Source organism: Phyllobates terribilis, unplaced genomic scaffold (genome assembly GCF_046119375.1).
Source record: "Phyllobates terribilis strain yellow unplaced genomic scaffold, ASM4611937v1 Scaffold_5__5_contigs__length_657084704, whole genome shotgun sequence".
Taxonomy (NCBI): domain Eukaryota; kingdom Metazoa; phylum Chordata; class Amphibia; order Anura; family Dendrobatidae; genus Phyllobates; species Phyllobates terribilis.
Genome location: NW_027362765.1, coordinates 203,347,675 through 203,374,231, shown reverse-complemented (window position 1 = coordinate 203,374,231; position 26,557 = coordinate 203,347,675). Strand labels below are relative to the sequence as shown.

Below are 26,557 nucleotides of genomic sequence, written 5' to 3'. Positions count from 1 at the left end.
TCTGGCTGTACCCTTGTCTGTTGCTGCCGTGGATGGGGGGCTCTTACCACGCCCCATCCAACTCATCACCGAATCCATTACTCTGCAGGTGGGAATGCTGCATTCTGAAAGTATCTCCTTCCATGTTCTGCCTGGACTCTCTCACGCCCTCTTGCTAGGCCTACCTTGGCTCCAGAAACATGCACCCGTTCTTGACTGGCAGACCGGAGAAGTCCTTCGCTGGGGACAGGGCTGCCATAAGACCTGTCTGGTTCCCGTTCATCCCGTCCGTCCTTCTCCTACCCCAGCTAATCTACCTGGACTTCCGATTCCTTATTGGTCTTATGCTGATGTCTTTAATAAAAAGGAGGCAGAGACACTACCCCCTCATAGACCATACGACTGCCCTATCGACCTGTTACCTGGTACTTCTCCTCCCCGTGGGCGTATTTATCCATTATCCGCTGCTGAGACCCGGTCGATGTCCGAATATATTGAGGAGAATCTGGCCAGGGGATTCATCCGGAAATCTACCTCCCCGGCGGGAGCAGGCTTCTTTTTCGTCAAAAAGAAGGACGGCTCTCTCCGTCCCTGTATAGACTATAGAGGCCTTAACCAGATCACTGTGAAGAATAAGTACCCCCTTCCGCTCATTCCGGAGTTATTTGATCGTCTGAGGGGGGCTAGAATCTTCACCAAACTGGACCTTCGTGGGGCGTACAACCTGGTTCGTATCCGTCAGGGGGATGAATGGAAGACGGCATTCAACACCCGGGACGGCCACTATGAATATCTGGTAATGCCCTTTGGCCTCTGTAACGCTCCTGCCGTTTTTCAAGAGTTGGTCAATGACATCTTCCGGGACCTTCTCTACTCCTGCGTAGTGGTGTACCTGGACGACATCTTGGTCTTCTCTCCGGATCTCCAGACTCACCGGAGGGATGTTCGTCAGGTCCTGCTCAGGCTCAGGCAGAACCATCTCTACGCTAAATATGAGAAGTGCCTCTTTGAGCAGACCTCGCTTCCGTTTCTGGGCTACATTATCTCTCAGACCGGCCTACAAATGGATCCTGAGAAACTGTCTGCCATCGAGAAATGGCCCCGACCAGAGGGGTTGAAGGCTATTCAACGGTTCCTGGGCTTCGCCAACTATTACCGCCTCTTCATCCCGCACTTCTCTTCCCGGACTGCCCCAATTTCCGCGCTCACCCGTAAGGGTACTAATCCCAAAGAGTGGCCGCCCGAAGCAGAGGAGGCCTTTCTTTCCCTAAAACAGGCCTTCTCTTCCGCCCCGGTGCTGCATCGCCCGGACGGCAACAAGCAGTTCTTCCTGGAAGTTGACGCCTCCTCCTCTGGAGCCGGAGCGGTACTTACTCAAAAATCATCTTCCGGGAGAATGGTAACTTGTGGCTTCTTCTCCAAACTCTTCTCCTCTTCTGAGCGCAACTATTCCATAGGAGACCGAGAGTTATTGGCCATCAAGCTGGCGTTGGAGGAGTGGCGTTACCTACTCGAGGGGGCTCTTCATCCGGTAATAATTTACACTGACCACAAGAACTTGGCTTACCTCCAGCATGCCCAGAGACTTAACCCGCGCCAAGCCCGGTGGTCCTTGTTTTTTGCTCGCTTTGATTTTGTTCTTCATTTTCGCCCGGCTGACAAAAACGTCAAAGCAGACGCCTTGTCCCGATCCTTTCTGGTGTCCGATCTCGAGGATGAACCTAAACATATCATCGATCCCGCCAGAGTAATGCAGGTGGCTCCCGTGAGTCTAAATCGTCTCCCTCCCGGTAAGACGTTTGTTTCAGTACCTGATCGGGAGAAGATCCTACACTGGGGCCATTCGTCTAAACTAGCTGGCCACGCCGGTCAGAAAAAGACCCTCCAGCTTATTGCCCGGCACTATTGGTGGCCTACCCTGCACAAGGACATAATAGACTTTGTTTCTGCCTGTGTGTCCTGCGCCCGCAACAAAGTCCCGAGACATCTGCCAGCCGGACGCCTTCTTCCGCTTCCTGTACCTGCTGCCCCCTGGCAGCATATAGCAATGGACTTTATAACTGATCTCCCCGTCTCTGCCGGTTGTACGGTCATTTGGGTGGTCGCTGACTGCTTTTCCAAGATGGCTCACTTTATTCCCCTGCCAGGCCTTCCGTCTGCACCCGAGCTGGCTAAAGACTTTATCCGCCACATCTTCCGTCTTCATGGCCTGCCCCTCCACATCGTGTCGGATCGTGGGGTACAGTTCACCTCACGTTTCTGGAGAGCCACTTGTAAACTACTAGACGTCACCCTGGACTTCTCTTCCGCTTACCACCCACAGTCCAATGGTCAAGTGGAGCGGATCAATCAGAACCTGACCAGTTACCTCCGGCACTTCGTTAATGCCCACCATTCTGACTGGGTGGATCTCCTACCATGGGCCGAGTTCTCTTATAATAATCACGAGAGCGAATCCTCCTCCAAATCCCCGTTTTTTGTAGTCTTTGGTCAGCATCCTCGGATTCCTTTTCCTGTCTCCACCTCTGTGGACAACCCGGCTGCGGAATCTCTCGTTAGCAAATTTTCCTCCATATGGGAGAGTACCCGGTCCGCACTCCTTCTGTCATCCGAGCGTATGAAAAGACACGCTGACAAAAAACGCCTGGATCCTCCACAATTTCGTCCAGGAGATAAAGTCTGGCTCTCATCTAAATATGTTCGACTCAAGATACCTTCTTACAAGTTAGGGCCTCGGTTCATCGGTCCTCTGGAGGTCATCAGTCAGATCAACCCGGTGGCCTATAAATTGAAACTCCCGGCCAACTTACGGATCCCTAACTCCTTCCATGTATCTCTCCTCAAACCCGTGGTGCTTAACTCTTTTTCCAAGTCTACAGGTACGCCTCCTGCTCCGGTTTCTGCTGAGGACGAGTTTGAGGTAGAGAACATTCTTGCCACCAAAAGGGTAAGAGGAAAGACCTTTTTTCTGGTAGATTGGAAGGGGTTTGGTCCTGAGGAGAGAACGTGGGAGCCCCGGGAGAACATCCATGCCCCTCTCATCCTAGCTAAATTTCTATCTGGCCTAAAAAAGGGGGGGCCTAAAGGGGGGGGGTACTGTAGTGCCGGCGTCCCTGCCCTCTGCTAGGCAGGGACGCTGTTACCCTCACCGCTCTGCTCCGTGCCCGGCGTCCCTCTCCCGCTCTGCTGGCAGCGCGCGCTCCTTCCCGGCCACTGGGCTTAGGGCGCGCGCGCGCGCCCTCCCTCTTAAAGGGGCCGCGCGCGCCGTCCTAAGGAGTCCCCGGCCAATGGCCGGAGGACTTTACCATATATAAGGCACCTCCTCCAAAATGGAGGTGCCCGAGCAATGTTGTTGCACCGTTCTACTCTGCTTCAGCCCTCAGGTCCCGTTGCCAGTTACCTGCCAGATTCCTGCCAGCTTGCTGTCCTAATCCTGCCTGATTTCCTGTTACCTGCCTGCTTGCCTGAGGTCCGACGGTCTGCCTTACAACTCCGGTCAGTCTGTCTATGGACCAGCTTGCCCGCTCACCTGGGAGCGCTTCTCCGCTACCTGCCTGCTTGCCTGCCCGGAGGCTCCGCTGTCACGTGCTGTGACCACCAGCTATTCCAGACTCTTGCCCGCTCACCTGGGAGCGCTTCTCCGCTACCTGCCTGCTTGCCTGCCCGGAGGCTCCGCTGTCACGTGCTGTGACCACCAGCTATTCCAGAGACTCTTGCCCGCTCACCTGGGAGCGCTTCTCCGCTACCTGCCTGCTTGCCTACCTGGAGGCTCCTCCGTCACGTGCTGTGACCACCTGCTATTCCAGAGACTCTCGCTTGCTCACCTGGGAGCACACATCCTCCATCTGCCTTGCTAGCCTACCTGGAGGTTCAGCCATCACAGGTCGTACCTACCCTTTACCTAGAGACTGCCCCGGTCACTTGCCGTGACCTCCAGCCCGTTCTTCCGGAGACTGCCCCGGTCACTTGCCGTGACCTCCAGCCCGTTCTTCCAGAGACTGCCCTGATCACTTGCCGTGACCTTCTGCCCGTACACCCAGAGACTGTCCCGGTCACCTGCTGTGACTGCCTGCCTGGTCGCCACCCGCTCCCTTACAAGGACCGCTCCCTTGTATAGTAGCCCAGAGGTTCCGCCTCCCAGACCCGTTACATAAACACACAGACACAGAGCAAACACTTTATTTGAAATGCAACAGACACATTCTTTAATCATTTAAATGCACCAATATATTCACACCAGTTCTGATGGTAATCCAAGGGTTTAAGCAATGTCCCACCAAATAACTTTATTTAGCGCCAAAAGGCATTCATTGATGTACAAAAACGATTCAAAAAGCTTAAAAAAACACATGTTAAAAATGCGCCAAAAACTCACCAAAAAATGCATGTGTTTTTCCTGCCAAGGAGATGCAGAAACGCCCAGGAAATTTCTGCTTCAAATACACATCTTGCGCACATAGCCTAAGGACAGTTTAATTGAATTAGTGATGCGTACAATGTAAACATTGGCTGACCAAGGTATGAGATTGATCAATACCTATGGCCCACGGAGGTGTGAAATTGAACAATTCCTGAGCAACTCAATGGCAGACCATAGTGTGAAAATAAATAGTGTCCTACAAACTCAATGCTCTGCCAGTGTCTTAGTTAAACTATTCCTGAACAATTCACCTCCCCCACTGTTACATTTATAATTCTGGTTAATATGGTTTCACATATGTCTTGCATTGGTGACCTGTGTTCATGCTTCTGTGGTGGAAGCAAAGCTGAATTTTGGTATCCTGAAAAACGCAGCAAAAATGCACAAAAACCTGAGTTTTTATGCAGCTTCTTAACTGCCAAGAGATCAGGTTTGCTGCAGAAAAAAAAAAGCTGAAAAAACGCGATGTGTGAACATAGCCTTACAAAGTTCTGGATTTTTTTTTAAAACCATAAAAAAACAGCAGTTTGGTATCCATAGTGACTGGTGGAATGTAATGCCAGCTCTACTGCACAAGCCATGCGTATGAAGGAATGTTGGGGTGTTCAATATTTCTCCTGACTTTATTTTTCCAGTTTGCCAGTACATGATATAGTAAAGTAAACGTGACTCTAAACTACAACTCTTCCTGCAAAGTACAAGTGATCATACGGCTATGGGGACAGTCATGGCTCGTGGAAGAAAGGGGGGATGAACTAAATTTGGCTGGCTCATGAAGGGGTTAATAACCACTTTGCATTACCGTAACAATAACCTGACTATAGATTGTAGATTGTAAGCTCCTGTAACTGTTGAAATGTGATACATCGTATTGTTTGTAATGGCTGTACATGTCCTTCACTGTAAAGTGCTGCGGAATATGTTGGCGCTATATAACTAAAAGTTATTATTATAGAAAATAATGAGCAGTACATAGTCATTGCTCACACACGTGTCCCGGGGCAATACAGACAACTCCTATAGACAGATCTGCTATAACCTGGGCCCCTAGTGTAACCTATGACCTATGATGACCCGTCCTCCCACCAGCAGCATTCGCACAAACAAACGACTTTGAGATCCTGCTGCACCAGATAACTGTCAGCAGAATGAGCATGCGCAGCTTCCCTAGACCTGTCACTGTCAACAATATGCGTTCCACGACTCACTATAGAGAACAGAGGCTCCGCCCTCTTCCGGGGTTAACGTCAATGAAACAAGAATTTCTATTGGTAGTATGGCGACGTGCGTCAGCTGGTAGCCAATGGCCTCTGAGGACGTCTTGCGTCATGTGACCGGAGCGGCGAGTCGGCCATCTTGCGGCGGCTGTAGATGATCCGCCCTGCGGGTTGCGGAAGCGGTGACCAGGCTGGGCCTGTGACTGCTCTACTGGGAAGGAAAGCGCCACTAATGCCAGACTGAAGCTGTGAGAAGCACTGGGTACGGTAGGAGGCGGGCTCGGCACGTTACTGTACCTGCTGGGCAGCGAGTGCGTTACCCTGGAGTCGGCAGGGGTGTGCTGGTCACCATGGCTCGTCCTGGTGCTGAGGACCCTGCCCTAGTGGCTGCTTCTTCCCATGAGTCACTTTGTTTGTGTTGTGGCTCTTTAGTTCCTCCTGGCTGGACAGCCTGATCCTCCCTTAGGGCTGACACCTTGTAATAATAACAACATGGTGAGAATGGGCATGTACCCAGGACATGGGATGCCCCCCCACACCAGGGAGTGGTGCCCACCCTGTGATCCTGAGTGGGGCCCGTCTGTGATATTAGTATTGGTGAATCACAGGCTCCCGGGTGGTGATAAGGCGTTTCACTGGTTATAGAGGACAGCACCACAGATGATGGGGTCCACCAGTGACTGCGGGGTCCGTGGCTGATACGCCCGTGTGTTGGGCTGTTTGGTGCTGGGCACACAGGTGGTCTATGAGCCTGAATACATCTGTACTAGATTTGTCGCCTCTGGGAGTAAACAAGTGTTTATCTTCTCTGACAGCAAGCAGTGATCTTGGAGCTGGAAGGTTTAATAATAATATTTATTTATATAGCGCCGACATATTCCGCAGCGCTTAACAATTCACAGGTTCATATACAACCGTCATAAGTAACATAGCTAAAGATAATAGTTACAGCAAAAATAATGACAACCCTGCTCGTAAGAGCTTACAATCTACAATGAGGTGGGGGTGACACAACGGACAATGGCTTATTTACAAGGATGGTCCAGCCATTTTGAGGGGATGAGGGATAGATAAAGGCTGCATGAGCTCATCACCAACCAGTATCTGTAGTGCTTTTTGGTTCGGTGGAGACTCATGTTTGGAGAAATAAGGGATGGGCTATAAGAAGATAAAAGGACTTCGATTAGGGAAGGTGATAGGCTGCTTTAAACAGGTGTGTTTTTAGGGAGCGCCTAAAACTGTGTAAGTTGTGGTTCATCCTAAGTTCTTGGGGTAGAGCATTCCAAAGAATAGGTGCAGCTCGGGAGAAGTCTTGAAGCCGGGAGTGGGAGGTACGGATTAGTATGGATGTTAGTCGAAAGTCGCTTGCGGAGCGTAGAGAACGGGTAGGCTGATAAACAGAAATGAGGGAAGAGATGTAGGGGGGTGCCACACTGTGGAGGGCTTTGTGGGTGAGAACAAGCAATTTAAATTGGATCCTGTAATTCATGGGCAGCCAGTGCAATGACTGGCACAGAGCGGAGGAGTCTGAGTAACTGTTAGCCAAATAGATGACCCTGGCTGCAGCATTAAGGATGGACTGGAGGGGGGAAAGTCGAGTGAGGGGGAGGCCAATTAATAGAGAGTTACAGTAGTCAAGGCGGGAGTGGATCAGGGCCACAGTGAGGGTTTTTGTTGTTTCCAAGGTGAGAAAGGGGCAGATTCTAGAGATGTTCTTCAGGTGCAAGCGACAAGAGATTGTATGTGGAAGGTGAAGGAGAGATTGGTGTCAAACACAACGCCCAGTCAATGCGCCTGCTGGCTCGGCATAATTGTGGTTTATTAGCAGAATATGCAAATCAGGGCTGTGGAGTCGGTAAGCCAAACCTCTGACTCCTCAATTTCCATGACACTGACTCCACGACTCCGACTCCCTCATACATGGCTCATGTTTAAGTGATACATTTACTGTAGCACAGATTCATCTCAGCTAAAAGTCTAGACCCTTAGATCAGGAATAGGACAGACATTTATAGGACATTTCATAACTTTCCCAAATTCTTATGAAAAAATATTCCCCACAAACTGCATTGAACTACTGTACTCAATTTATTATATATTGTCGGAATTGGAGTCTCCATTTTATACCAACTCCACCAAAATGGTCTCCAACTCCACAGCCCTGAATAATAAGTTATATTAAAGTCCTGGACTGGGATTACTGCGTCTAGTAAATTTGCCGTGTCTGAATAACACCCTCTGAACTGCTACTCAGGTGGCTGAACCGCAACAAGTTAAAACTGCACTGCAGCTTGGGTGGCAAGAATAGCTGTCCAGACCACCGGTATTGGCATCGCTTAGAGGTCCCCAACTCTCTCTCCTCTCCGCCCCCATCTGGCTCTGGCTCTACTCGCTGACTCCTCTCCGCCCCCGTCTGGCTCTACTCACTGGCTCCTCTCCGCCCCCGTCTGGCTCTGGCTCTACTCGCTGGCTCCTCTCCGCCCCCATCTGGCTCTACTCGCTGGCTCCTCTCCGCCCCCGTCTGGCTCTGGCTCTACTCGCTGGCTCCTCTCCGCCCCCGTCTGGCTCTGGCTCTACTCGCTGGCTCCTCTCCGCCCCCGTCTGGCTCTGGCTCTACTCGCTGGCTCCTCTCCGCCCCCGGCTGGCTCTGGCTCTACTCGCTGGCTCCTCTCCGCCCCCGGCTGGCTCTGGCTCTACTCGCTGGCTCCTCTCCGCCCCCAGCTGGCTCTGGCTCTACTCGCTGGCTCCTCTCCGCCCCCGGCTGGCTCTGGCTCTACTCGCTGGCTCCTCTCCGCCCCCGGCTGGCTCTACTCGCTGGCTCCTCTCCGCCCCCGGCTGGCTCTGGCTCTACTCGCTGGCTCCTCTCCGCCCCCGGCTGGCTCTGGCTCTACTCGCTGGCTCCTCTCCGCCCCCGGCTGGCTCTGGCTCTACTCGCTGGCTCCTCTCCGCCCCCGGCTGGCTCTGGCTCTACTCGCTGGCTCCTCTCCGCCCCCGGCTGGCTCTGGCTCTACTCGCTGGCTCCTCTCCGCCCCCGGCTGGCTCTGGCTCTACTCGCTGGCTCCTCTCCGCCCCCGGCTGGCTCTGGCTCTACTCGCTGGCTCCTCTCCGCCCCCGGCTGGCTCTGGCTCTACTCGCTGGCTCCTCTCCGCCCCCGGCTGGCTCTGGCTCCTCTCCGCCCCCGGCTGGCTCTGGCTCTACTCGCTGGCTCCTCTCCGCCCCCGGCTGGCTCTGGCTCTACTCGCTGGCTCCTCTCCGCCCCCGGCTGGCTCTGGCTCTGGCTCTACTCGCTGGCTCCTCTCCGCCCCCGGCTGGCTCTGGCTCTACTCGCTGGCTCCTCTCCGCCCCCGGCTCTGGCTCATTCTATAGTAGTCCTGTGTGGCTATACGCTTCCTCTTCTTTAAACGATGTCATTTCATGGGTTTATCTGTGATTTTCCCTTTCTGTATGAAGTAAAATAATTTTATTTATAGGTTCTGGTCTACCATTTGGGTCTCAAGGTTTCCTCTTTGGGACGGTGGTGATGAGCACTGGGGGAGGAATAGTTCTTGTTTTGCTACATCTATCCTTATGTTACAAGTGCTGGTTTCAGCCACAGCTCTGTACAGAGGTTCACTCTCCTGAACGGAAGTCGATCGTCTGCTCTGTCGCTCTCTTTGTACATATGGAAGTGCAGAAGACCTGCTGAGTGCAGCTCTTGTCTATCTCTGGTGGTCCCATTAGGAATGACTGGAGCGTCCGTGCACATGAAGACCACCGCTCCATTCACACTGGACTCTTTAGAGCCCTGGTTCTTGGGATCAGTGATTTAGTCTTAACAGTCAGACCCCCAGCAATCAGGATATTATCCCCTATCCAATAGATAAGCGATAACTTGAGAATACCCCTTTTAATCAAACCTTTAGAGGGAAATCAAATATACGATTACGTGATGGTTTATAGTATATATCGCTTATCTGATTTTGGAACCTTCCTATAATGAGATCTGTGGAGGTGGTGCCTGTGTATAGAGAAGACTGTCACAGCTTTTTATAGTGTCATGAGTCCTTGATAAAGCTCTGCAGATTCCCTGAATGTAAGATGCCACTCGTGAAGGAAGGCCACCATGAGTAGAATGGGTGCTATAATCCTTCTGCATTATGGATGGTTGTATTTAACCTTTGGGTTTGCGCTGAGTTATGGATCTGTGTGAACAGATCTGGAAGGCAGCACTTGTTCCCAGTATTGTATATTAGGCTGCTTGGCTGATTAAAAACTGGACTCGGTTTGACATCTGAATGAGGAATTGGTGCTTGGCTGCATAATTCTGTCTTTTTATTATGTTCGGTCATTCACACAAGTGACTTCCATTTTTCTATGGCATTATGTGTTTGAGCTTCAGAGGATCACACCAAACATTAAAGTGTTTAGGTTTTTTTTTCCATCCATGCTCTCCTACCCCCACTTTGTTAGCCACACCTCACTTATAAATGCTGTCACACAACCAGCTAGACCTAGTACCAACCCTGTCTGCTGTGATGACATTGTGATTATCTTTCCCTCTATAGTCTCATGAAAAAGCAAACATTATATTGGGAGGCAGAACTGTGATCTCCAACATTATAACTGTGACAGGAGCTATGCAGTCATCATCATAATATGTGATACTATCTTCCCAACTGTGGAGAACTTTAGTGGTACAGTCCATGCAGTTTTTCACATACTAGCTCTTTTTGTGTTTTTGACAGATAGACCTCATATCCGTTATAGTCTATGGGGCTGTTCATGTGTCCTTGTGTTATTACAGGACAAGTTCTACACACCAACACATGAAGATATGTCCAAACTCACCAATGTTAGTTTGTGTCCATGAAAAAATCAGACAGCACTTGGGTGCCACTCATGTAATTTGAGAAACCTCAGTTTTTTAGGGAAGGGTTTTTGCATATGAGAAAAACTGCCTAAACTCTAGTGGTAGAAACTGAAACACTGATGAAAATCTGGTCCAGAATACTGATAAAACTGTCAGGTTTTTTTTGTGCATTTGAGAAAAATTACTGATTTCTGAATGAGCCCTAAAGTAACACTATCAGAATTATATCTACTGGGGGCTAGTGACAGCATGAAGAAAACAAAACTGAAGTGCCAATTTATCTCTATAAAAGGGTTTAGGAGAACAGCTACATTTCCAGATGTCTTGTGCTGTATTTACATGGTCTTTGTAATATGCGCTTAGAATGTACCAGGAACGCTTGCTGCATGCATGTTTAATGGGGTTGTCCACTACTTTAGACTATCCCCCGGGGCCACTAAGACTTTTTGTAAATACTTTCCATTGCAGATAATGCCTGTGAGCGGCGCTATCGCTGGCCTCTCACAGGCATCACGTGACCCCCGATGTCACGACAAGTGCTGGCAGCAGCCGGGGGTCTTTGGCTTCCTGGTTCCACGGGGACCCCAGCGCTCAGTCACGCCTCACTTGACGTAACGTCAGCGCGGGGTCACGTGATGCCTGTGAGCGGCCACCGATAGCGCCGCTTACAGGCATTATCAGCAACATAAGGTATTTACAAAAAGTCTTAGGGGCCAGGGGGGGATACATTGGTGGGGTAGTCTAAAATATAACTTCTTTAACGGGGGTCCATGTAGCCACGTGGAAGTCTGATCGGTGACTTTTGTCTTGGTTAGGTTAGTGTACATCAGTAAACAACAAAAAATTGTATGGCATGTTCACAGCTTGCAACACGAATAGTCATGTTAACCTGCCCATATACGTAAGATAATTGTCTGACAAACATAGTCCGCTTTAAAGAGCAGCAGAAATGAACCGCAGCAGCATAAACCAGACACCCGCCTGACTAGTCCTGAGTGTTTCGGAGTAAAGCATATACATCTGCAATCGCAAAGCCTTTTTCTGATTCATGCTGCCTATGGTTTGGGCAGCATGAATCTGATGGCTGGTTCCCTTTTAAAGGGACTGTCAGCACAGAATGTCTGTTCAAGCCAAGTACAGGCGCTCGATGCGTCACGGCGGCCAATCATTTATATGCACCTTCCCATCTGCTTAATTTCCATCTATCTCCACACTCCTCTGGCTCTATGAAGCCAGGGCTGTCAAAGAAGAGGGACGGGGTGAAGATTCAGGGAAAACAAGAAGGTGTATGTAAATGATTGGCCACTCCGTGGAGCGGTGGGACTTAGTTTGAACAGTCATTCTGTGCTGACTTGGGTTCGTTCACGTGGAGGTTTACGTGCAGCCTGTTTTTGCAGATGGTATATTTGCCACTTACTGTAAGTAATTTTTTCCCATAAATATGTATGTTATACTTTAGATGATTGTGATTTTTGAACTTCCCTTTTGGCTTGACGTAATGTGATTTATTTTCACCTCTCTTAGGCAGTGGGACCTGAGACGCGTTCATCATGTACTCGGAGTGGCGGACGCTGCACCTTGTTATTAAGAATGATCAGGGTCACACCAGTGTATTGCACAGCTATCCTGAAAATGTGGGCCGAGACGTGGCAAACGCCGTGGTCCGTCCATTGGGACAGGCACTTAATGTTCCCTCCACTGCTGGAAATGAAAGCATACTGAAAACTGATAAACAGGTAAGAGCAATGCCTTGCCCAGGCCGTACGCTAAAAGCTGCGTGGTCAGTGCTGGGAAGTTGGTGGGGAAGGTTGTGTGAGAAGGACTTGTTTTCAGGTAGATAAAACACATTACAGAAAAGCAGTGATTCTTCTTAATGATGTATTTCTGCCTGGGATCCTCCCAAATTACTAATGTTGGCTTGTTACTATCAGACAGTCTTGCTATGGATCTGTAAATGATCTACCAGTATGTTGTGATTCTACATTCCAGGTGAAATGGACCATGGAGGTGATCTGTTATGGCCTCACGTTACCACTAGAGGGAGACACTGTGAAGTACTGCGTGGACGTGTACACCGACTGGATCATGGCTTTGGTTACTCCTAAAGATACCATTCCCCAGCCTGTTATCCGGGAACCAAACAAGTACATTCAGATCATTCTCAAGCACCTGCAGAATGTCTTCGTTCCAAGGTGAGAACATTTAATTTAACCAACCCAGTAGGAAAGCCCTAATAAGAATCTCTAACCTTGGACTTTTTTTTATTAAAAAAAATATATATAGTAATTTTTCCAGTTATTTGTGCAATTTCAGGTTACTCTGCTCACAGCTATGTGTTCCTCACTGGTCTACTGACATGGACCATGTCATTTGTTCGCTCACCGCGGTCTTCTCTATTATGTCTGAATGGACAACAGTGTTTCTTCTGCTCGTATTGAAATGTGAAGGCTGGAGTGATCACATGACATATGAGACTGACTATGGGGGACACGGTGTTCAGAGCAGAAAAGCGGCACCCTGAGACCATTCATTTGGGGTTACTCAGTTGTGGCCCAATCCCTTCAAGCTCAGAGCATGTTTTGTTCTGATCCATTTTTTCGTGAATCAGAATTGATCATCTAATGCATGAGGCTCTGTTGAAAACTGATATCACGCAAAACTAGTGGCGTAACATGAAGCTATTGGGCCCCAATGCAAAATTTCCAACAGGACCCCCAACTATCATGGGCCTATAATAGTATTGGTCTACTAAAGTAGGGCAAAAGAACCATTTGGGCTTCAGGGCTCTGGTGCAATTGCAACCTCTAAACCTATTATAGTTACTCCCTTGCCAAAGGGTCCACACAAAAACGGACATGGTCATATGATACATGTATATTGACACTAAACGGGTTTGGATGCTTCATAGTATAGTTTTGTCTTTTTTTTTCATTCTACAAATGTTTTTAATCTGCCAAAGTTTAAAAAGACAGGGAATGAGCAGTCTACACCCATCTGTAGTTAACTTCCCAGCTAATGGGGATTGGAGAGGCTTGTGCTGAAACAATGAAGGATCAGCACGTTATTAGATATCTGCTCCCGCAGGCAGGAATTCCTGTTTGTTCTTAGGCAAGTACATTTCCATTTTACAACAGCAGAAGACAGGAAATATTTTTAGATTTTTGTTCTAACACACAAAGAAAACAAAGTTGTGGATATTGCAGGTGACAGTCTAGCCTATATTTTTTTTCTTTTGATCTGCATGATGATCGCTCCCCGATTTAGTGTGTTTATGTTTGGGTATTATGTAATCCAGTTATCACTTTTTACCCCTTTCCCCAACATTAGCATGGATTTTAAAGGAGTATTCCAGCGACTTAACAAATTTTCAACAAACCCCATGTGTAAGCCTTCTATTCAAATGAAAAGGAGCTGACCTGCAGTACCCAGGAGCAGCCACTAAAGTCGTGGCCAGCAGTTTTGAGAGTGGCATATTTTGGGGTTTTTACAAAGTTTGCTGCTTCAGTTTTTGTTGTAATTTGCTTTAACTCGAACTGAAGATTGATCAGATGAATTGCAACAAATTACAAAGTCATTCCTTGCTTAATCACAAAAAACCCATTTCCGCTGTGCTACAAAATTGCCTGCTTACATCATCTGTTATCTTCTCATTAGCTCAAGAGAAAGTATTATGAGGTCAGCTAATATCACTCTGTCATGCAGATTGAATTATAACAGCAGACTGGTTGCTTTAAAAGGGGGCTGGTGCTTTAAATCATAGTCTTCAGTTAACTCCAAGGAAATGTGTGAGTGCGTCATTTCTTTGTGGCGAAGGGGCATTACAGGCAAAGATATTGCTGCTTTTAAGATTGCCCCTAAACCAATTATTTATCAGATCATCAGGAGCTTCAAAGAGAGATTGCCCCTAAACCAATTATTTATCAGATCATCAGGAGCTTCAAAGAGAGATTGCCCCTAAACCAATTATTTATCAGATCATCAGGAGCTTCAAAGAGAGATTGCCCCTAAACCAATTATTTATCAGATCATCAGGAGCTTCAAAGAGAGATTGCCCCTAAACCAATTATTTATCAGATCATCAGGAGCTTCAAAGAGAGATTGCCCCTAAACCAATTATTTATCAGATCATCAGGAGCTTCAAAGAGAGATTGCCCCTAAACCAATTATTTATCAGATCATCAGGAGCTTCAAAGAGAGATTGCCCCTAAACCAATTATTTATCGGATCATCAGGAGCTTCAAAAAGAGAGATTGCCCCTAAACCAATTATTTATCGGATCATCAGGAGCTTCAAAGAGAGAGGCTCAAATGATGTGAAAAACATTTCAGTGCACCCAAGAAAGTACAGCAAGTGCTAGGACCAACTCCTAAAGAGGATTTGGCTATACGATGTTCAACATGAATGCAGAGCTTGCTCATGAATGGCAGCAGACCTATGTCGGTGCATCTGCACACACAGCGAGGAAAAGCATTTGTAAGGCTGGCCTGGTGTCAAGAACAGCAGCAAAGAAGCCACTTCGCCCAAAGACAAACATCAACAACTGACTGACATTTTGCAAGAAGTAGAGGGATTATACTGCAGATGACTGAAGTAAAGTTATTTTCTCTGATGAAACCCCGTTCGGACATATGGACGACTGGTTGTCCACAGAAGAAAAGGTGAGCACTACCACGAGTCCAGTCATGCCCACTGTATAGCATCGTGCAACCTTTCAGACTTGCAGAAGTCTTGAAAAATAAGGGTCAACACTGTAAATATTGAGCCTCTGTATGAATTTTTACTGACAAATTCATCAAGTTTAAAGATTATTTTTCACTACATTTACTTGCTAAGTGAAGCTCTAAATAAAACTTTATTTTTGTATGTAATACACTGGTACCTGGGTTAGATGCAGACTGCTGTATGTGGCAAGCACTGATATGTCACTACAGCTCTGATCTCACGGCATGATGGTGCTGTGAGATTAGAGCTGTAGGATGTGATCAGGACTTGTCACAAACACTGCTTTGTATCATTTCTAGGTCCCGGAGCATTATTCTCCAATGTCTGGGATAGATGTAGAGCAGTGGTTTTAATGACACACAAGCCTGCTCTGCTCCCCTGCACAGTTAATACCAGCAGTTAGATCTGTGTTGACCTAGTTAGACATGAGTCTTACCATGTCACACTGGAGACGTCTCTTCCAAACTCCTCTAGGGGCATTTCCTTTTTTTTTTTCCCCCAGCTTGACACCTCCTGATTATGATTGGTCAGTGTCAAGCAGCGCCGAAGGTAAACTCTTCTAGTGAAGAATCGTTTCACACCCACTTGGTCAAAGTAAATATTAGCATATAAAATTTACAAGCGAATATCTGCAGTGGAGGGGAAAAATAAGGAAAAAAGATTTTATTAAAATCTTTAAAAACTTATGAAATGCTCATAATTGTAGTTTAGAAACCTTAGAAGCATCTGACTAAGGCCACGGCCCCACTGTCAGTATTGGGTCAGTATTCGGTCAGTATTTTTTCTCGAGTGGGAACCAAAACCAGGAGTGGGTGATAAATGCAGAATTGGTGACTTGTTTCTATTATACCTTTTCTCTGATTGTTCCTCACCTGGTTTTGGCTTCCACTCCTGAGAAAAAATACTGACCAAATATAGATAGTGGGGCTGTGGCCTTAAAGACACAGAAGCAGCAAACTTCATACACGTCACACTGGTAACTCCCCTTCATGTAAAACAAGCTCTGGGGGCAAAGTTATCTTCCAGACAAAATTGTCCCCATTGCCTGGAAGAGGTCCTTAATAATTACCATGATTTCCCTGAAATAAGACATCAGAACATAGATATCAAGGTATTTTATTCTGCTTCATATGACCTACATGCCCATGAAGACTGCTTAGGAGGGTTGATCCTACTGACAGATTCCCTTTAAGGTGGAGTGTGTTAGATGTTGTTCAAAGAAACTTTTGTATTGATCTGATCGGATACATCAATCTTAATGACTGTAGCATACAAATAAAAAAAATTAAAAAAATGGGAACGAATACTCTATTATAGGAAATATATGAAAGGCTTCTTTAGGAAGATCATAAAAATGAAGAAAGTAATTGCTTATAAACTTCCAATTTCGCCATATATAAGATTGGTCTGATCGGTCACCATCTGTGTTTAACTGCAGCTTTATTGTGCCTGGTCTTATATTAAGATGCCCTCATGCAGCCGGGTATAGATATTCTCTTTCGATATAGGAGAGGAGGATGTTTTGGGTAAAAAAAAATACAGGTTATTTTTTTTTATTTTTTATTTTTTTTTTTTTTTATTGTATATTCAATTTGTCAACAAAAGTGCCAACCCTTATAGTGTATGTGTTATATGGATGTCTCTTGTATATCACAGCTTTTATGGACCCACTGTATACATAGCGCTTTCAGAGCGTGGCGTAACAATAAGACGGCAGTGACTGGCATTTGATGTGTGTGGGACTGACAGTAAATGAAGCGCGTTATGTAAGAGGTTGAGTCATACTAGATGATTAATTGGGTCACATATGAGATGCTCCCCATATTTAATACTAATAATCTTATAATGCATTCACTTCTTGCTTCTAAAAGTGACTCATTGCTTGTAGTATCACCATCAGACCAGACTGGCCTTATTCTAGTAGTGACATTTGTGGCATAAAAAGGAACATGTGGAACATTTTGTTCTCAGACCTTAGACTGGCAGTAAAAGCTAGGCACATAGCCTTGTAGGGAATATAGCCACTATAAAAACTGCATCTTGAGCGGTCTAATCGCTGCCTCGTTCTGCAGAAACTGAAGCTAAATTTTCTGGTCTTTTGACAAAGTCTGCAGTCACTCTATTTAGCTCCATTTTGCATACTTTCAGACACATTCCAACTAGACATGCTAGTCCTCGCTAATACGAGTGAATTGAGCAAGGCTGAGCATGTCTAGTCAGAATGTGGCCAGAAGTATGCACTATGCATACTTGCAATCACGTGACTCGCTCTCTGACCAGCGATGCCACAGAATTTTAACAGCGTGCGGGCAAGCTGTAAGGATTCATCAGTCACAACGTCTTTTTCAGAAGACCTGACAACCCCTTTAATGATTCCTACTAATTGGTGTCCTCGGTACACCCTTGTTCCATCAGATCTGGTTACTCTGTAATCTTGCATTTGACATAACATCAGCAGTTGCTCAGAACCTATTTGTGTAAAGAAACCATTATTTTGCCGCAGAGAACGCTATCTTTGAGGTGGAGATCTTTGGCAATATACAGGTTCATGCAGATCTTTTGTTATATAAATATATTGGGGAGCTTTTACCATTGGATTTGCACTAACATTTTTGTTGTGGCATTTCACTTTCATAAATGCCTAACCCACATTTCTCATTGTTTTTAGTATCTACATTAAAACCTAAAAATGGCAACGAAAAAACTTTTGGTATTATTTTTTTTTAAATGAATATATTTCTACATAAAAGTTACATATTCAAGAGAGGTCACATCTTTCTTAAAGGGAACCTGTCAGGTAGGATAACTGTATTAACCTGCTGATATGGGGGTAATCTGCAGGAAAATAGTGTTTAGGAAGGTGCCCTGCCGCTTTGAAAGTGCGGCACCTGGTGGGAAATTAACTTTATTCCTCCCAGGATCCGCCGGCTTTCAGTCATACAAGCGTGCCAGTGTGGCTACTGTCATCGATCATTATACTGTCAGCGGCAGCTGTAAGCACGCCTTGGCACTTTGATAGCCAGCTCAACATAGATGCACTGCTGAGTGAGTTGCCAGTCAGTCAGTGCCGGGACATACTTACAGCCGCCTCTCTCTGTGCTGTGAGTGATGACGGACTGTAGCCATGCGGCCACACCTGTATGACTGAAAGCCAGGAGCTACTGGGAGGAATACAGTTTATTTTTTTCCTGGGTGCTGAACTTTTCCGTACAGCAACCGAGCTGCATTAACTTTCAGATTAACCCTATCTGCTAGTTAATAGCGTTATCGGACCTGGCAGGATCTCTCTTAAAGATGTTGTCTGATATAGAAGAGAAACATTTGATGATATGCTCTTCTAGTCACTTGACTGCTGCAGAAAGTCACTGTGACTTCAGAACCGAGCAGGCATTGCTTCAAAGCCGCTGTAAGCCTCCAGAAAAGCCTGAGCTGGAAGGGCGAGTATGCCAAATCTCATCTGACATCTTGGAGTGGAACAAATACATTTGTTTCAACCTTAATTTATCGGTCGACCATGACAGCACCACAAGAGAGAGGGGATCTGCCCACCAAGGACAGGAAACCTACAGGCTTAAAAGGGGCGGCCCTCTCTTCTCGCCTCAGTTTGGTTTCCTGTCCTTGATGGAGGGAACCTCTGACAGGCTTACCTGTGAAGATATCCAATACCGTCCTGTGCCCTCGGCTGTGGGAGCTGCGCCCCTGTCTAGGGTGGCAGCTCCAGCCAGATTGATCGTGATGACGGAGGCTGCGCCCCTATCTGGGGACGGCAGCCCAACTTGAGATGCGCACAGCATTGGGGGGCTGCGCCCCTGTCTGGGGTTGGCAGCCCCAGACCTGCGTGCAGGATGCTGGGGGAGCTGCACCCCGGGGGTAGGGCCGCCCGTAGCAGCAGGTGAACGCTAGCTGGAGCAGGCTGCTGGAGGGAGAAAGCGCCGATTACAGAAGCAGCTCCTCAATGACTGGCGCCGCATGCTTCCGGTCTTTTACTAGGCTGGGGGCGGGGCCTGATACCGGGTGGTCATGTGACCAGACAGGAAGTCCTGTCCACATGCATGCAGATGCCGCGTGAGTGCTGCATTCTCCCCTCCAACCAGCAGGTGGCAATGAAAGAAAAAAAAAAAAAAGAGGGGAAATTAAAGGGCAGAAGACACTCCTATTTAAAGGCGTATTCCCATCTCCAAGATCCTATCCCAAGTTTTTATGATTCGCTGTGTCTCTTTCCTCATGTGCAGGCATTACAATGCCTTAGGTATCCATGGTTACAACCACTAGCAGCTAGCTAACTGTCACTTTATCAGTGGACGTAACCATGGATACCTAAGGTCCTGCAATACCTGCACATGAGGAAAGAGACATAGCGAATCAGAAAAACTATACTACATTTCTAATTGGAGGTATTTGCTAATATTATTATTATTATTACATCTACTACATATCGGGATAGGATCTTGGAGATGGGAATACCCCTTTAAGCGTCCAGATATCACTGCTCTAGGCTTCCCAGCTACTTCAGAACTCTATTGTTAATGGATTCTGAAGACGAGCAGCAGCAAATCCAACGGCTGCCGCTTTCTCTATCTCAGCGGTCGCCTGGGGAGCCCCAGGAGACACGACCCCCTCGAGTCACCAGCAATTCTCGGACTTCAGGTAGACGAACCCGGTCCGGCCATCGTGACTCCAACAAGACGGACGAATCTGCAGCCCCTAGGGACGATCCCCCGGCTGAGAGAGGTCCTCCAGCTAAACCGGTACCGGCTATTTGAGCTCTGGGTAAGTGATCTTCGAGAAAGTTCACTTGGGTGATAAGGTGTCCCTTCTTATCCGTTTAGGGGGAGAAGTGTACCTCCAAAACCAAACACAAGCAATGTGCGTTATGCGAGGCCCTATTGGCGGGCTCATATTCCAAAAGACTGTGCCAGTCCTGCATAAACCAAACTTTGGTGGATGAAACCTCTAGTTTTACCTCATGCTTAAAAACCCTAGTTAAATCAGAGGTGAGCAAACTCCTCTCTAAAAAGTCTAAGAGGAAGAAAGCTAACTATGAGGTCTCCCCAACTCCTGATTATTCCCTATCATCAGCCGAGGAGGTGGACTCTGACGATTCATCTTCCTCATCTTCGGATAGTGGTTCAGGCCAGCACTGCTTTCCATTAAATGAAGTTGATGGGTTGGTTAAAGCGGTCCGCTCAACCATCGGCATTATGCACCTCAGACAAGAGAAGTCAATCCAAGACGTCATGTTCAGAGGACTGGAGCAGAGGAAGAGAAAATGTTTCCCATTTAATGATAAACTTCAGGGTCTAATCCATAGAGTGGCAAAAGCCGGAAAGAAAGTGTTCTCTCCCCCCATTCTTTAAAAGAAAGTACCCCTTTGAGGACTCGGCCTCCTCCTCCTGGTAGAAGGCTCCCAAACTAGATGCAGCCTTAACTAAAGCTTCTAAAAAGTCATCTCTCCCCTTTGATGATATGGGGACCCTTAAAGATCCTCTGGACAGAAAAGCTGATGTGTTTCTCAAAGGCACCTGGGAGACAACCGTTGGGGCTTTAAAACCGGCAGTTGCTGCGAATTGCACAGCTAGGCCTTTGATGATATGGCTAGATCAGCTGGAATCACATTTAGAAAACAACACATCCAGGAAAGAGATCTTGTCTAGTATCCCACTCATACAGAGAGAAGCAGCCTTCCTAGCAGATGCTTCCGCGGACTCTGTTAAATTAGCTGCTAGATTGGCCGCCATGTCTAATGCAGCCCGCAGGGTCCTGTGGCTCAAGTGTTGGCCGGGTGACATCCAGGCTAGAACTACACTGTGCTATACCTTGCGAAAGGGAACATCTCTTCGGTACAGTCCTGAATGAAATCCTAGACAAAGCAAGCAACAGGAAGAAAGGTTTCCCTAGCCTGTCCATGCCTGCCTATAAGCGGTCTTTTCGCAGGAGAAGATTTGTGCGTAAAAGGCCACAGAGAGACGAGGATAAATGGGAAGACCGTAAACCAAAAGGTAGAGGTCTTCTGTTCAGTACGTCTTCTTCCACTCGGGAGCCCTGAAAATCGAGTCAATGACTCGTAGCCCAGGTAGTGGGGAGGCTGACGGGCTTCTTACCTGCCTGGACAAAGATTTCAGCCAGTAACTGGATCCTTAATCTGATAGGTTCAGGTCTGAGATTCCAGTTCCTCGTGGAAGGTTTATCTTGACCCCGGTCCGTTCCTCTATATCAGAACAACTCGCTCTTCAGGAAGAACTACTGGTGGAGGTCCCGGCGTCCGAAAAGGGGTTGGGATTTTACTCCCCTCTCTTTCTGGTCTTTAAGCCGGTTTCTTCTTTCAGGTGTATTATAAATTTAAAAGCCCTGAATAAATTCCTGATAATCCCCACCTTCAAAATGGAATCGACAAGGTAAACAATAAAATTGCTGTTTCCAGATTGTTGCATGGTAGTTTTGGATTTGAAAGATGCCTATTACCATGTACCTTTCCATTCAGATTACCAGAAATATCTTAAAGTGGCCGTGGTTATACTTGGAGTCATCAAGCACTTTCAATATAGGGCATTTCCAGTCTGTTAGCCATAGCCCCCCGGGTATTTACCAAAATCGTGGCAGAGGTAATGGCTCATGTTAGAGAGCATGACCTATATTAATTATCCCTTATCTGGATGATTTCCTGATAGTTGGTAACTCGGCCCTTCAATGTAGTAAGCATCTAAAAATAGTGATCTCCATCTTAGAGAATCTGGGCTGGGTCCTCAATTTAAATAAATCTAGGTTAACGGCCACATAAGTTCAGCAATTCTTAGGAGTAATACTGGATTCAGATTCTCAGACATGTTACCTTCCTGAAGCCAAAAAACTAAGGATCTTGCCTTCCCGGGCTTCTGTGGGCTCAATATCACTCCAGGGTTTTACAATGTGATGTACTGCATAATGAAGTTATGTTGAAGGGGCTCTTGGAGGGGAGGTTTTCCTTGTCTTCCCGGTCAGTTGAATCCTTACAGTGGTGGGATAATGAAGTGAACTCATCCAGAGGGGTCCCCTGGGTTTTTATAACAACCCAAACAATTACTACCGATGCCAGTTCCAGTGGGTGGGGGGCCCATCTGGGAGATATGGTAACCCAGGGGTCATGGTCTAATTCGGAAAAGAGTCTCTCCTCCAACGCTAAAGAGTTGCTAGCGATAGACAGGGCAGTCAATTATTTTTTAGTTTTTCTTCAAAATCGTGACGTAAAGGTTTTCTCTGATAATAAAATCCCAGAAGCTTACGTGAACCACCAAGGGGGTACACGATCAAGATCTCTGAGAGTGTCTGATCATCTCTTTCAGGTCTTGGAATGCCATCTTCGTTCCCTAACAGCTCTTCATATTAAGGGAAAAGAAAATTCAAGGGCAGACTACTTAAACCGCTGTACCCTGAGACAGGGGGAATGGAAACTAAATCAGGACATTGTCTCCCAAATTGTCCAAAGATGGGGACCTCCAGTAGTGGACTTGTTTGTTACAAAGTTAAATCGGAAAACTCAGCTCTTCTGTTCCCTGGATCCCAAAGAAAAAACCCTGGCAGTAGACGCTCTCCAGATACCTTGGGGGTTCAGTCTAGCCTATGCCTTTCCCCCGTTAACCCTTCTTCCTATGGTTATCAGGGAGGACAAGGCGAGAGTTCTGCTGATCTCACCCTTTTGGCTCAGGAGGCCCTGGTTCTCATGCCTCAGGAGCATGTCTGTGTCAGATCCTTGGGTTCTACCAGAAGTTCCGGATCTCCTCTTCCAGGGTGCTATAGTCCATCCTCAAGTGTCTGGCCTCCACTTGACGGTATGGAAGTTGAAGGGGAGCTATTAAGAAAAAAGGGATTCTCCCAAGGCTTAGTGACAACCTTAATGTTTAGCCGTAAGCCTATTACAACCAGAATTTATGCGAGAACCTGGAAGAAGTTTTTCTTTTTCCCGTTCCAGAGTCGGTGAGGAGGCTCCAATAAGTAAAATTCGAGAATTTCTGCAAAAAGGTCTTGAGTTAGGGCTAGCCACTAGCACCCTGAAGGTTCTGGTGTCTGCCTTAGGCGCCTTATATAACTGTGATCTGGCGAGTAATTATTGGATTTCTCGTTTCATTAAAGCCGCCTTTAGGTCCAGGCCCATTGTCAAAAGCAAATTGGTACCCTGGGATCTAAATTTGGTTCTTAAAGCCTTAACTGGTCCACCCTTTGTGCCAATAGAGTTAGTCGCTCTTAAGTCCCTCTCCCTTAAAACAGCACTTCTGATAGCTTTAACATCTGCTAGGAGAGTTAGTGATATTCCTGCCCTGTCTTCAGCCTTGCCCTTCACTCAGATCCTGGATGATAAAATAATTCTTAAACCTGATCCCGCCTATCTCTATAAAGTAGCTACCCGTTTTCACAGACTCCAAGAAGTAGTCCTACCCCCCCTTCTGCCCTAATCCGGGTAACCGGAAGAAGAAGAGTTTCATACACTAGACATAAGGAGATGTGTAATTAGGTACCTCTTGGTCACCAGAGAGTTTAGAAAAGAGAGTTCGTTATTTATATCCTACCAAGGTGTTAGGAAAGGCTCTAAAGTCATAAAGTCCACCATAGCTAGATGGATCAGGGAGGCTTTTTCCCTAGCTTATACATCCAGCAGTGAGGAAATGCCACAAGAATTGAAGGCTCACTCCACCTGGGCAGTGACTACCTCCTGGGCGGAGAAGACGAGTGTCTCGATAGGAGACGTATGTAAGGCTGCTACCTGGTCTTCTCCGTCTACCTTCTATAGGCACTATAGACTGGATTCGGGTGTTCCATCTGATCTCACTTTCGGGAGAAGGGTGCTCCAAGCTGTAGTCCCTCCCTAAACTTCATCTCTGTAATTCTCTCGTGGTGCTGTAATGGTCGACCGATAGTCATAAGTTACGTAACGGGATTTTTCGGAGACCATGACAGCACCCTTGTATTCCCTCCCTTCACATTGGTGGGAGCACTCCTTGTTCAATAATTTTCACTCTTTATAGAAATGTTGGTTTATCATGTTTTGGTATGTCTACTAACCTGGTGGTCCTCTCAATGCTCTGTAATCCAAACTGAGGCGAGAAGAGCGGGCCACCCCTTTTAAGCCTGTAGTAACCGGTAAATAACTTATGACTTTTAAACATATGTAAGTTGCAATTCTACATGTTGGGCCACGTTCACACTTTGAGTATTTGGTCAGTATTTTCCATCAGGAGTGGAGCAATCAGAGGAAAAGTATAATAGAAACACGTCACCACTTCTGTATTTATCACCCACTCCTGGTTCTGGCTTACAAATACTGAGGTAAAACACTAAAGTGTGAACGTGGCCATAGAGGTATACACTCTAGTTTGAAAGATGTCCCCGATCTGTGCCGCTCCTGTTTCATGGTAGGTAGTATATGCAGAGATAAATCTACTACAGATTTTTCGCACTCTTATGTATATGTTAATGTCTGGCACTCCTCGGTGCTCTATCACAAGCGCAGACTTGCAGAATCTGTGTATACATGAGAATTATGATGCCCATACCCAAATGTAGCCGAATATGGGATCACTGTGGATGGGGCTTGCTGCATTTCGTCAGTTTATACATGTGGAGCATTGCTGTTTGGAAACGGCTTGGACGTTTTGTATTGAGAGATGAGTGGAAAACCTGAGTCTTTGTAGCTGCTGGGTACAGGAATAACAGTTTGGAATAGGATTACTGTGCACCGTTCCTGGCGCCCTGTACATTATCCTGAAGACTATAATTAGTTTAGACCCAGAGGGATTGTTAAATGCACTTTAAATTTATACATTTGTATCCGCTGCGTTGGCTCAACTAAAATTCCTAATATTCTATACATTTTTCTGTATACAGTACGTTTGAGAACTAACGTTTCCATATCCAGGGGAAAGCCTAGAGGCCTCTTGGTCTTAATTGTAAAGTGCTGCAGAATATGTTGGCGCTATATAAATAAAAATGATGATATTATTGGTCTCCAAACTATAAAACATGCTGTTCAAGTTGTGTACTAGAATCTTCAGCAGCCAATATATGCAGTGGCTTACACTCATTTTAATAGGGCTTGTCTCAACTCTTCCAATATACCCTTTTAGGACATAAGTAGGTCACGGGGAGAGAGAGCCACTCAGGACCCTCTTCTGAAAGAGATCCATTAAAAAATGCATTTGACGCAGCATGTGTTTTATAGACGTGCATGTAATACTTAATTTCCCCTGTAGAGGCTGTTGAAGGGGAAATGAGCCGCTGATGACGACATAGAATCATAGAATGTTAGAGTTGGAGGGGACCTCCTGGGTCATCTGGTCCAACCCCCTGCTCAAAGCAGGATTCACTAAATCATCTCAGACAGATGTCTGTCCAGCCTCTGTTTGAAGACGTCCATTGAAGGAGAACTCGCCACCTCTCGTGGCCGCTTGTTCCACTCGTTCATCACCCTCACTGTCAAAAAGTTTTTTCTAATATCTAATCTGTATCTCCTCCCATTCAGTTTCATCCCATTGCTTCTAGTCTTTCTTTGTGCAAATGAGAATAAAGATGATCCCCCTACAGTCTGAAAGCCCATGAGATAATTGTAGACCGCTATTAAGTCTCCTCTCAGTCTTCTCTTTTGCAAGCTAAACATTCCCAAATCCTCTAACCGTTCCTCATAGGACATTGTTTGCAGACCGGCCACCATCCTGATAGCTCTTCTCTGAACGTGTTCCAGTTTTTCAATGTCTTTTTGAAAATATGGTACCCAGAACTGGACACAGTATTCAGATGAGGTCTGACCAAAGAGGAGTAGAGGGGGGTGACTTCCTGGTACAAAAGACACTGATTGACTTTCATATGGGAATTGACGTATGCGATGGGACAGATTCTGTGGCAGTTTATATGATCTATGCTACCGATCAGCCATAATATTAATAGTGAAGGTGAAGTGGAGAACATTGATTGGGTGGTACATGGCAGCCAATGAAGTCTGTTCTTAGTAAACCTCCACTTTCCCATAGTAAATGTGACCATACATTTCTAAAGTATAGTCACTATTCTAGTGACCACTGTTTTGCTCCTACTTCTTCAGTCAGTGTTCTGTTATGTTCATGTACAAAATGACTACTGCCAAGGCATGAGTATCGGTGTGGTTAGTCTGTCCTCCTCCTCCATCTCCCCTCCCCCCACTCCGTCTTTCCCTGCTGTGGCATGGACACTGCACCATCATCAACAGAGCTGGTCCATCCCACACGAGTAGAAAGGCTGGGCAGACGGGGTTCAACCTCCAGAGATGGCCACCATGTGTTCGCGTTTTCCTCACTATACAGTGTATGTAAGCACGGATTTCTGTAAACTCCTGTCATGAGTCTCTGGGAAATTGAGATCTAGACATTT

The 26,557-nt window shown here is 46.7% G+C and overlaps 1 protein-coding gene across 8 annotated transcripts in view; it reads left to right on the top strand.

Annotated features, from left to right (window-relative positions):
- Nucleotides 1–5,719: 5,719 nt before the first annotated feature.
- The window catches only part of RALGAPB (Ral GTPase activating protein non-catalytic subunit beta), a 76,513-nt gene continuing 55,675 nt past the window's right edge, over nucleotides 5,720–26,557 (top strand). For all 8 annotated transcript variants that reach the window (XM_073683741.1, XM_073683742.1, XM_073683740.1 and 5 more), the window contains exons 1-3: nucleotides 5,720–5,878; nucleotides 11,990–12,201; nucleotides 12,455–12,657. In XM_073683741.1, coding sequence (XP_073539842.1) covers nucleotides 12,016–12,201; nucleotides 12,455–12,657 — 389 coding nt within the window. In that variant the 5' untranslated portion in view covers nucleotides 5,720–5,878; nucleotides 11,990–12,015. The remainder of the gene's footprint in view (nucleotides 5,879–11,989; nucleotides 12,202–12,454; nucleotides 12,658–26,557) is intronic.